General features: G+C 39.6%; 1 protein-coding gene across 1 annotated transcript in view; it reads right to left on the reverse strand.

Annotated features, from left to right (window-relative positions):
- LOC126100193 (39S ribosomal protein L44, mitochondrial) overlaps positions 1-12,885 on the reverse strand; it is a 52,518-nt gene that overhangs the window by 33,165 nt on the left and 6,468 nt on the right. The window contains exon 2 of the mRNA XM_049910751.1: positions 4,987-5,092. Within this exon, the coding sequence (XP_049766708.1) occupies positions 4,987-5,092 (106 nt within the window). The remainder of the gene's footprint in view (positions 1-4,986; positions 5,093-12,885) is intronic.

The following is a 12,885-nucleotide window of genomic DNA, read 5'->3' on the forward strand; positions in this document are numbered from 1 at the left end:
TCACAACGCGTTCAAGCAACTTACAGAGAACACTGGTGAGAATTATTTGGCAATAACATCCATCTCAAGAAGGTGCATCCCTTGTTTCAAAACTGGTGAAATGCTGCTTTCTTGCCATTGTGATGGGAACTTACCCTCACTCCAAATGTGGTTAAAGATGCCAAGGATATGATGCTGACAATCCACTGGTAGGTGCTTGATCATTTGGTTGTGGATGCGGTCTGGCCCTGGGGCTATATCATGGCAGTGGGTGAGGACACTGATGAATTCCCACTCACTGAATGTGGCTCTAGGTGTCTTTTAGTAAAAGATAATTGCTTTCACACCAACTGTTGTTTTAGGACACAAAAGGCAGGTTGATAATTCTCAGACGTTGACAACTGAGATCAGTGCAGAACAAAATGTTCAGTGATGGCATTTGGGTCAGTGTAGACAATGCCTTAGGTCTGATATTAGCACAAACCTGCGCAGGAGGGGCACATGGTCTGATGGTTGAAGCATACCATTCCCAGCATTCTTGCTTCTGTCTCTTCATTAAGTGGCAGACCGGGCACGAAGTCACTTAAGGGCAAGGAGTTGCTCCATCGATGAGTGCCACTTACAACATTCAAGAGCTCGCCTTCTGTTTTGAGTGGCCTCTGCAATGTCCAAGAACCACCAAGATACTGTCTTCCATCAGGGCAGGCCCAAGGAACAGGGTATCCCTAAACCCGCTGCCAAAAGAACGGCTATAGTTGTATTCTGGACTGCCTCCTTGATATCTCCATGCGGCAGGGAGCCAAGATTGACACCAGATGTGAAAGCACCCCAGTCAGCACTGTTGAGAGCCCACCTGGATAGGCATCCACAGGAGTGCCACTGAGGGATGGATAGGAAGATCAAAAAGTGGTCACTACCACAGGTCATTGTGGACCCTCCAGTGAATGGATGGGAGAAGACAAGGGTTGCAAATGGAAAGGTCTATGGTCTTGTGTCACAATGAAGAGTATGGGGATACCAGTACTCAAAAGTCAAAGATCAATTCGTGCCAGTAAATTTTTGAGGTTTTTACCATGGCCAGTGACCATGGGTCCATCCCACAACGGGTTATGGATATTAAAATCACCCAAGATTAGGAAAGGTGCTGAAAAACCAATGCAAACAGTATGTTCTGAAACATTTCACAGTTGGGAGGGAGGTAAACATTACAGATGGTAATATCCTCAAATGCCCTTACCCAAACAGCCACAGCCTCCAAAGGTGTATTAGGAAGCACGAGTTCACTACATAGTGTGTCTAGAACATGTATGCAAACTCTGCCCTACACCCTGTCATAGGTAGCATGGTTCTTATAGCATCTCCAGTACCCACAAAGGGCTGGGGTCTGCATTGCGGGAAACCAAGTCTCCTGAAGGTCAATGCAGAAGGCAGGTGATGTGCTTAAAAGATGTCATAGCTCACCCAGGGTAGTGGAAAAAACCAATATAATTCCACTGGAGAATAGTGTTGTTGATGTACTATGAGGACATGAAGGGGCCAAGGGGGGAGGTTATGTTTTAGGGTCACCTTCTGTCACTAGTTGAGAGGTTACGGCACCAATATTCAAATGTTCTGGGTTCCATTGTGTGATGTTAATAGGCACCTCAGGGGCCAACTGAATCTCTGCCTAGGTCACAGGACTGGAACGGGTAGGATCTGGTGGTGTGGGGGCCACCAGAATGTCCTTCTTCTTGAAGGACCTTATCTGGTCTTTTCTCTTCTTAGAGGATTGCAATGATTGCAAGAGCTCCTCTCAATCAGTTTCAGGTAAAGATGATGATCACAAAGCCCTGCACAACTTGCAGCCTGCAGCTCCTTCCAGCCACTGGCTGATGTCCAGTTGTCGTCCGGCCTGGGGAGAAAAGCCAGAGGAAGGTGCTTTGTCTGCGGATGGGATGTGAGGGACAGTGACCCTACTGTCCTTCAGCCCCCTGTGTACACAATGGACTGAGTGTACAACCCATCATTCGAAGTTGGCACGTAACTGATCATCTGATTCTAAGAGCAAGTCTCTGTGGAAAACGATGTCCTGAATTAAATTTAAACAGTTATCGGGAGTGACGGTCACCGGTATGTCACCCAGCTTGTTACAAGCGTGCATTGCCTGCGACTGGGCAGGCGATGCCTTTTAGATCAGAACTGACCCACTTCCCTTTTAGAGATGACTGCCACTTCCCCAAACTTGTGTTCTAAGTTCTCCACAAAGAACAAGGGCTTTGTGTCCAAGAAGGAATCACCATCAGTCCTTGTACAAACCAAGTATTGTGGCGAGTACTGCTCTGCTTGCCACTTAGTTCTATGTTCCTCCCATGGCATAGCCAGGGAAGGGAACATTTTAGGGTCGTATCTGTCTGCACACAGACTGCTGGATCCATATGGACACCAATGGGAGATAACTTCATCTGCTTTTTTTTGCAGCTGATCTATCATGGTGCCACCCACTCTGAATGGGGATTCTCCCCATGGGTGCTGTCCAGCCTCAGCAATGGCTACCTGGCCAGTAATCCATTGCTCGGAGTCCCCGTGCCCCAGTCACGACAGGCACATACTCCTTGGCACGCATGGGGAGTTTTCAGCGCAGGCACCAACAGCGTGATCCCTGAGTGGTCAGGTGGCTACCATCATGCACGTACTTGACAACGCCCTCCACAACCGGATGGCTACTCTGTAGGGTTTTGGGTGTATTACTTTATTAGGGAAGGATACACAGATGGAAAGGCACTAAGGTGGAGCACACACTGCACTGGGCGACCTTCCCTGCACAATCCACACTTTTTTGGAATTTTGGAGAATTCTGAAAATTGGTGACGGTCAAACCCAACAATGGGGACCATGTGTGTACTTAATGAAAAAGTGTAGAATACGCTGGACGTAGTAACTCAAGGCCCAATAATAAACCAGGTCCAAGCAGGTTCGGCACCAAGAACACCATCCGATGGAAAGGGAAAGCGGGAAAGGGAAGAATGCTGCAAAGGCTGGGGCCCTGTGAGAGCCAAGCACATACTCGCAAAAAATTTGTGAGCTTCCTTGAGGGACACTGTAGAGGGATGCTGACCAGTTTTTCAGGTTTGAAAATGGGAAGTTGCTGTGCACAAAATGGTCCTGACATCAGCTGATGGTGTATGTAATGTTATGAAACAATGTGTGTATAGTGTGTACACTTACTTGGAATGAGAAATAAATGAACAAAGGAGCAGTAACCTTTTATCATTATTTAATAACTTATTTATAAAACAGTACTGTACACTAGAGGTAAACCGAATGAGACAGCATTGTTTTAAACAGAGTAGTCTTATATTTGGGAGAGTGGAGGTTCCAGTTTTCATCTGGCCATCCTGATTTAAGTTTTTGGTGATTTCTCTGAATTATTGCAGGCGTGCCTGGATGGTTCTACTTTAAGGCCATGCCCCATCTCTGTCATTCTAAACCTACGAAGTCTGTAAATGTCTCTTTATTTGAATTACTTTATTTTTCTTGTTCTTAAATTGTAATACTGAGACATATCAAATCTTTGTAAAATAGGCCTGCGGATAAATAAATTGAACAACAACCACCACCACTACTACTACTGCTACTACTACTACTTCTCTTGGCTATCTGTTTCCTGATGTCTTCACTTCACCTTCTCCAACTGCAGACAGGTCACTTCAAACTTCTCTGAAACCTTCCTGATAGATTAGCTAGCCCTGCACGACCCTACACTACTGTCCTATTTGAATTCATGTATTTCTCTCTACTGATTCACTGTAAGAGGAAACAAGTTCATGATAAAGATAATGTACTGAACCTATGGTTGTACACCCTCAGACACCCAGCCTTCATGTCACAAAGAGCACGTTCTGTAGAATGTTTAGAGTATTTTAACAATACAGTAAGTATATGCATAAAAAGGTGTATCAAATAACTTTCTTGCTGCTTCGGAGGGGTAAAAGACATTCTAAGAGTAATGAATAGGGTACAGATAAAACAGTTTTGTTTGACAACAGAAAGGATTTTGTATGAACATACTACCATATAGTAAAAATAATAGAGTAACAGTAAGACAGCAGCAGTGGTAGGTTGTTTTTGCTTTACATACAGATACAATAAAAGGCCTCTAAAAACAGGTATTGTAAACAGTTAAAATATAGTGCAAGAAGAAAGTAGTCACTTATGTATGAAGTAATAGGGACACTGAAAAACGATTTTTAGCTGGAAGAATGACAAATACATAACATATGCAAAAGCATAAACACAGACCAATTGAAAGGATGAAGTCCAGAATTGGCTGAAAAGAAATGCTTGTTGTGATACATGAAATGTATCTATTTTCTTAATTAAAGATTTACTTCCATGCATCTGACATGAATAAAAAATAAATAACAATATCTTAAAACCATCCCTTATTTAGTATATTGCCAATTTTGAGCTGCAATTGTTTTTCTTGGTGTTTGTACCTTTGGTGTAAATTCTGATTATGAAACCATATAATAGGGACAATCTTTTACAACAGACTAACATTTCATTTTAAGATGGCTAATGTAAATACTTTAAAGAATAAACTGAAGCTCTTATTAATACCGAAATGCTGTTAGTCAACAGAATATTTCAAACTGTAATGTCTCACTATAAAACTGACAGTTCATATAACCATAAGCTTGTATTTGTAACAGAAAACTGACAATTTATGGTCTTCACTTTTCATACTAATACATACAGTTATCTGTTACTAGTAAGAGAAGTATAATTAGTACAACTTAGTATCTCAATATAACTAAAGCCACGACACTGCCTCAAAACTGGCAGCTATATGGACAGCAAATAAATAAATATGTATCTGTAGGCCTACTCATTGAGTGAAGCCCCATTTTTTTTGCACATATAAGCACAGCTACTTTATTTCTTGCCCCCTCTCCCACACGTGTGTGTGTGTTGGGTGGGGGGAGTGGGGGGGGGGGGTGTTTAGTGTGCATAAAACTGAAAACTTACCATTCCAAAAAGGAGGATCGCTTTTGTATTGGTTCTGGACCAAGTCTGTCTTTCCTCTTTTTCAATTCCCGCAAGGTAGGTGCCACCCAACGCTTCACTGATCTCTCTAGTGGAAAAAGGAAAAGAAAAAAAAATCATATATGTAGGCATTCATTTGGTTTGTGAAATGCACTGCACCTAGAAAATTTGTTGACTAGAACATTAACTTCAGCTTTTCTTGCTTACTTTTCAAAACTATTTAGCACAAAAAAGGAGTAACTGCAAAGGAAGAACAACATACCTTCAACAAAGCTGCGGAACATACCCTTTAAAATGTAACAATGCATTTCACAGCATTGTGTTATTTAAACGAATCTTCAGTTTGTTCATTGCTTTGCTTCAATTCAACAATATAGACAAAAAAGGAAACATTATTCATATACAAATACTGAGTGTTGGGAAATATACAGTTCTTTCCCAAACCCACTGATCAGGAAAATAGAAACACTCAGTTCCTTCTCTAAAAATGTGTGGTTTTTTAAATATAATTTGTGCTGATTTGTGTTCTGTTTAGCCATAATTCTGACTCATTTAATGGACAAAATGAATATTCTACAGATAGGAGAACTACATAGAAACTATCACCATGTTGCAAAAAAGCTTTGACACTACTTACTAATGCCACCCTCAAGTCATGAAATATGAGGGTTGCCCAGTAAGTTGCCCTATTTTATTTCTCCACAAAATAAACTGTGCCTGTGACTCAAGAGGGCTGGCAAATTTGACTGGTACATGTTGACAATGCTCACACCAGCTTAAATGCAAGCCACATTATCTTGCCGTATGATGCCAGTTACCACTACAATTATGTCCACTTGTGACCTGTGCTCTGTTATTCAATTTTTCACAGTGAAACAACTACCTACTGTCACTGTCAACACCCATCACGAGTTAGCCTCTGTGTATGGTGAAGGCTGTACAAACATTCAAATGGTTCACTGTTACTGTCTACAGTTTGTGGAAGGGCACAAAGATGTGCTTTATGAACAGTGCACAGGGAGTAAGATGGCAGATTATGGCAACATGCATTGGTGCCATTACTGCAATTTTCAATGTTCTCGAGGAAGACTGTCGCATTGCTGCTGATAACGTCCAAATGTGGCTGCCTCCTGGGGCTGCAATTAAACACTCACACATCACAAAGATCCTGACAGACCATCTTCACAACCACAAAGTCTGTGCATGACAGGTGCAATGTTTGCTAAGTGATGTCCATCAGCAGCAACAGGTGGATTCGGCCAGAATGTGTGTGTCAGGAAATGCATTAGGGACAGGGAGATCTGCTCTTCAAATGGCTTGTGACTGAGGATGAGACCTGTGTCCATCACTGACTTCTGTGAGAAAATATCACAGTGTGATGTGGAAAAAACCTGGGGAAAGTGCCCCCAAAAAGACAGAGATCACAAATTTAGCAGGAAAAGTTATGGCAACTATCTTTTGGGACTGTTAGTGGGTTTTGATCATTTAGTACTTGCCTCGTAGCACCATAATGAATGAAAATAAGTACAGTGATGTTTTGAGGAATCTGCGAGCTGCTGTCAAAATAAAATGACCTGGACTTATGTGTTGCAAAGTTCTCTTCCTTCATAACAAAGCTTGACTTCATACAGCTCACATAACCCAGTTGGAGTTTGGAAAATTTAACTGGGTAGTTTTCCTGCATCTTCCATATTCACCAGATTTTGCCAAATGATTTTCTCATGTCCCCCCCAGCTCATGGGTCATCTTGGAGGCAAGCACTCCAACACCGATGATGAAGTCACAACAACAGAGAAAAGCTGTTCACGAGCACAGGACCTGACCTGGTGCAACACTGGCTTGGAAAAACTTTTTGTCACATTACCAAAAATGCTTGGGAAAACATGGTGATTATGTAGAAAAGTAACAGAGCCACTGCATAATGTCAACAAAATTTGTTCAACATGATAAATTGTGTGTAATGTTTTTTTTTTTTTTTTAATAGGGGTAACTTACTTATTGGATGCTCCTCATATAATCCAGTAGACATCATGTGGTACAATTTGACTGTCTAGTGTTGCTACTACCTGCTGCTCAACCACTTTACAGGTGGTTCTGAGCAGACAGAAAAAAAAGGCAAAAATGTCACGACTGCACAGTTGGCCTGACAGATAAACCCAGGAATACCTGAACAACTTGGTATGAGTGGAAAAGAGCTTATTCTGACAGAGTGAAAGCAAAATGGGTGCCAATGAAACGTTAGCAGGCAACTGTCTCTTTTTAAATTAGCAGAAGAACTCTTCTCTTCATATGTACAATCAAGGAAAAAGCCTACTCATACAAATGGTTCAAATGGCTCTGAGCGCTATGGGACTGAACATCTGTGGTTATTAGTCCCCTAGAACTTAGAACTACTTAAACCTAACTAACCTAAGGACATCACACATATCCATGCCCGAGGCAGGATTCGAACCTGCGACCGTAGCAGTCGCGCGGTTCCGGACTGAGCGCCTAGAACCGCTAGACCACCGCGGCCGGCCCTACTCATACATTCACTGTGACCACTGAAATATGTAAGGAACCAGTACAGAAGACCTGCCACATAGAGGATGCAAAAGTTTAAACAAAATTTTAAAAAAATCTGTGTGCAGTGCAAGAAATTTGTATGTGGTCCATGAGTTGGAAGTGCTCAGTATGTCTATGCACAGCATTTTGACAAAGATGGTGGCTTTAACTGAAAACTTGTAACAGGAAAAAAATGTTATTTTCACATAACTGCCACAGTGATTTATTCTCAATTTTCTTTATATTTCCTAATACATATATGTTTATGGCCTGTTTGGAGCTTTGATTGAGAACAAGTCATAGAGATAAAAACATTATTTTATTTGCATTTGGAAGTTTAGTTTCAATTAATACTGTATTTACAATGTATTCTTTATATTGATCCTTCTTTCTTTAGTTTAATGTAGTTTCTACAGAAAAATTTAAGCTTATCACATTGGTAGCGCAAGCATAATATACAAGTGACATTTAAAGACACAGCACTGAATTAACTTAACAAATAACACTAGAGAAGAGAGAAAGAAAGAGAGAGAGAGAGAGAGAGAGAGAGAGAGAGAGAGGTCACCGGTCAAAATGACCAATAGTGGTCTTCCAAGTAGTTTGCTACTGCTGGTCCTCCCACTGTTAATGGTCCAACCTGGTGTGCAGTTGGCTATTAACACACCTTTTTCCCCAGAAATGGTAGTTATTAAGTCTATCTGGGGAAAATTATCTAGGTTTTTTTTTTTTTTATTATGGCAAAATTACAACTGAACTAGTGGAACATACATGTGTGATGGGATTTTGTCAGAGTTTCATAATGATTGGGTAGATTTGAGTTCTGTGTTAACTTTTGGTGTCAGTTTAGATTACATGTATAGTATTGTCAGAGTTAATTTACATTACTTGTCTAATATTGTTGTAAGATTAAGCATAAGGGTCATTCCATATCAAATCAACGCAAAAAGATTTGACACTCATTGTCTCGTATTTTGATTTGTTTGTTTTACGAATCTAATTAAGGAAGCAAAATATTTCCGCTCTACCTCAACCCATTTAGATTTTACAACCTCTTAAAGTTTTTTGGAATTTAACAGATATTGGATGTCATGCAAAGGAAATACAGGGTGTTCAAACATATAAAATAATTTATTTCTTCCTTGTTTACCAATGAATACTGATAAAATTTTATTTTTGTGTGATCTATTATGTAAAGAGTCAGAAATGTGCAAGTTAAAACAGCATGAGACTTCAAATGGGCACAAAAAAAGAATCTTTAATTGCAGTAGTCAATTTTTTTTAAAATCAAATATGGAGAACCACGATAAGAGCACTATCATTGAAAGTGAAAAGGATAATCAAGTAACACTTTTTTATTCTTGTTCTAAAAGATACACTCTATCAAATGAGACAATAAAATTAAAGGATTTTTTACTCCTTTGTTGTTTCTTGCTTCAAAGACGAAAATAATTAACAAAATTCACATGCTTACTTCTAAATGTTTGCATTTCCTTTTATTTAACAATATCCACTTATTTTTAAAAACCCGAAAAGTGAAAGCAATGTGTAATAAAAACAAGAATGAATATCCTGTTTAGCGTGCACGCATGAAATCTATCTATGTAATATTTTGAACTTTCTGTGTGAGTTTTGGAATCAATAATGTTGCAGCTTTGCACAAGTGCATAGCATAATATCACTGTTTTATTATTTCTGCAAACTGCTGAGTAACAATCTTTTATACTGTGTACAGGTATGTATAGCTCAACTAGCAAGTAATTCTTCAGTTTTAGGCAGAAGGAAAATGATGTTAGCCAAATTGTCTCATCTAGATATTAAAACAATGTGAAAGTAGATGTCAAATACATATTCCAACTGACAACTGAGCTCAGTCTAGCTAATACTGTGGACAACAGTTTTATTTTGTTGTGTAATAGAGAAATGCGTTCTCAGGGAAATTACTGCGAGCCATTATTCTATTGCACTTAGATGTGTTACAGCCATTTAATATTTGTTCTTAACCCATATTATTTTACAATGCATCTTAAATTTACACCATTAAAAATATTTTTAATAATGTGCAATTTTTCCATCCCCTGCAACGTGGAAACCATCACTCCTCAAGAAAAAGAGTATTGAACCTTTTTGCAGGAAATTTAATGTAAATTAACTCTGTACTGGTAAACATTTTCACTAGATGCCATATTTTTGAGAAATTCAAGAAAACATAAAAAAGTGACCTTCACATGGCTCCACCCCCACACTCACATCCCACAGGTCAGGATTTTTCATTACGTTCTTCATGATACTGCCCCTTACCACTGTAAAAAAATGCGGAACTATACCAGTTTTTTCTCAGGTGACAAGAAGGAAAGGTGGGACGTGTATACAGAGGGACCATACAAGCGAAGTGAACTTTACAATAGCATTATAAAAAGGGAAGAAGACATAGATGAAGATAAGAGATATGAGACCCTGTGACTTATCTTAGAAGATAGATTAAGAAACGGCAACACTATGTTCATAGCTTTTGTAGATTTGGAGAAAACATTTGACAATGTCAACTGCAATACAGCCTTCGAAATTCTGAAGGCAGCAGAGGTAAAATACAGGGAGTGAAGGATTGTATACGACTGGTACAAAAAGCTTGGTAGTTTCACACCTTTACTTGGAACAAGAGGACAGTAACAAATGAGGGCATTATTGTTGATGCTGCAAAACATAGGCCACACATCAGCAATTGGCACTTGAGTCATCGGCTGCAGGTCCCTTACAACACTGTGATGCCTGATGCCTGTGTGAGCAAAATCCACCTATAGCGGATTCACAAATTAGTTCCTCCAGATTTTCCTGTAAGACGTGTTTTGTCAATGGTTTATCCAACAATGTGGCATGAAGCTTGCTTTTACAGCAATGATGTTAGGGATGGGTGAGACAACATTCACTTGCGATGGCACCCAAACTTTCCATAATCGGCATGAGTGGACAGGCATATGTCAATCCACATGCAACTGTAGAAATTACCCATCAACAAAGGTTCACCATCAACATCTGGGCAGGAATTATCGAGGTCCACTTGACAGGACCCTCTATATTTCCATAACATCCGAATGGGCAGAGGTACAGATGGTTCTCATGCAGAGGGCTGCCTCCTGTATTGGAAGATCTTTCACTACAACTCCGCTAACAGATGCACTTCGTGCACAATGGGGCCTCTGTCCATTTTAGTGTTCTTATTCACCAACACTTGATTCATCAGTATGCTAATTGCTGCATGGTTAGAGGTGGACCAACTGCTTGGCCCCCATACTCCCCTAACTTAGGGTGGTGAGCACGAAACTAGTATAACTTATTCTTGTAGTAACTCTTACTTCTTTAGTCTGGACTACTTTAGTAAATTATTTCTGTAGCAATATACCCTAAATAACTGTTGGAGAGCTCAATTTTTATTTACTTCTTTAGTTGTAACTAAAATAGTAACACCTTTTTACTATAGTGGTAAGCCATTTCTGCACACCACAGGCTCCTGGTTTTCATTTCTTCTTGCAAACTATTGATAGTTGGCAGACATTATTGCAACACCTGTTGAAAGTAATACTGTGTCGTAATTAATGTTAGAAAGGATTATTAAAATTCAAAAAAGCTGAATAATATTGTATTAATGATAATATTTGTGTATCATGAAAAAGGAACGTGCTAGTAATGGATAAATCTATTGTTCAGTCCTTACCTTCCCTATCTACAGTCACCACTGTCCATTATTGGTGAGTGACACATGTTAATTTAAGCAGCAACTGATAAAATATTTTTACAACGTGATACATGAGATAACAGGAACATGGAAGGAAGCAAGGACAATTTAAGTGTTAAGAAACATTAAAAAACATACCAGACAATTAAATATTTGCTGAAATAAGAAAAAGTCCCTAACTACTACTAAATCTCAAGCACGATCTCAAATTTATAAAAAGGAAAGAGGATGTCCATTTTTTTGATTTTCAGCTCCTTGTACTGGCCATGTTTGCAGTTAAAATTTTGGGATGTGAGGTCAGCCAGTTACGCAAAACATTGTTTTTCTCAGTACCCAAACATGTTTTGGCACCACTGTGCCATCATCAGTGGGTTTTTGTTTGTATTTATTCTGCAATGTGAACATTTTGTTAAATGATTATAAAATTATGTGCATTTTTAGCTAAAACAACAGATCTTCACACACACACACACACACACACACACACACAAAGATAAAATGCAAATAAAATTCAAATTTGGTGACGAACTCTCTGGTGAACAAATGAACACTGACTAGACTGGGACACATAACAAATCATTAATGTCACACTGTTACAGTGAGAAGTTGGAAACAGTTCTTCCACACACTGAATGTACACACTATTACACATCTGGTAGCAACATGGAGTCTGTTGTAGCGTGTTACGGCTCCTGTGTAGGAGTCAAAACACAGGAGTCATAAGATGGTTGGAGAGAGAATTTCCACTATCTCCAACAAGTAACCCATTATATTCTCAATTTTCAAATTCTGTGGCAGCTCTAGTATTGTCCCAAAGGCATGCATCATGTGTGGAACCCAATCAACGGTTCACCATGTTCAAAATCTTTATACTGGCATCACAGATGATTTATTTATTGATAGAAAAGAAAATCTTGCAATATCTATATGCATTGAAGTACCAAAGAATCTGGTATAGGCATGCATATTCAAATAGAGACATGTAAACAGGCAGAATATGGTGCTGCGGTCAATAACGCCTACATAAGACAACAAGTGTCTGGCGCAGTTCTTAGATTGGTTACTGCTGCTAAATTGGCAGGTTATTAAGATTTAAGTAAGTCTGAATGTGGTGTTATAATGAGTGCATGAGTGATGAAACACAGCATCTCTGAGGCAGTGATGAAGTGGAGATTTTCCCATAGGCCTACAACAATTTCACAAGTTACTGTGAATATCAGGAATCTGATAAAACATCAAATCTACAACACTGCTGCAGCCGGAAAAAGACCGTGCAAGAACGGGACCAACAACAACTGAAGAAAATCGTTCAATGTGACAAAAAAGTCCAACTCTTCCACAAATAGCTGCAGATTTCAATGCTGGGCAATCAAAAAGTGTCAGCGTGTGAAACATTCAATGAAACATCATCGATACAGGCTTTTGCAGCCAAATGCCCACTCATGTACCCTTGATGACTGCATGACACAAAGCTTTACAACTTGCCTGGGTCCGGCAACATCGACATTGGACTACCGATCACTGGAAACATGTTGACTGGTTGGACAAGTCTCATATCAAATTGTATCGAACAGATGGAAACAACCTCATGAATCCATGGACCCTGC

This window comes from Schistocerca cancellata, chromosome 9, assembly GCF_023864275.1.
Source record: "Schistocerca cancellata isolate TAMUIC-IGC-003103 chromosome 9, iqSchCanc2.1, whole genome shotgun sequence".
NCBI classification, from domain to species: domain Eukaryota; kingdom Metazoa; phylum Arthropoda; class Insecta; order Orthoptera; family Acrididae; genus Schistocerca; species Schistocerca cancellata.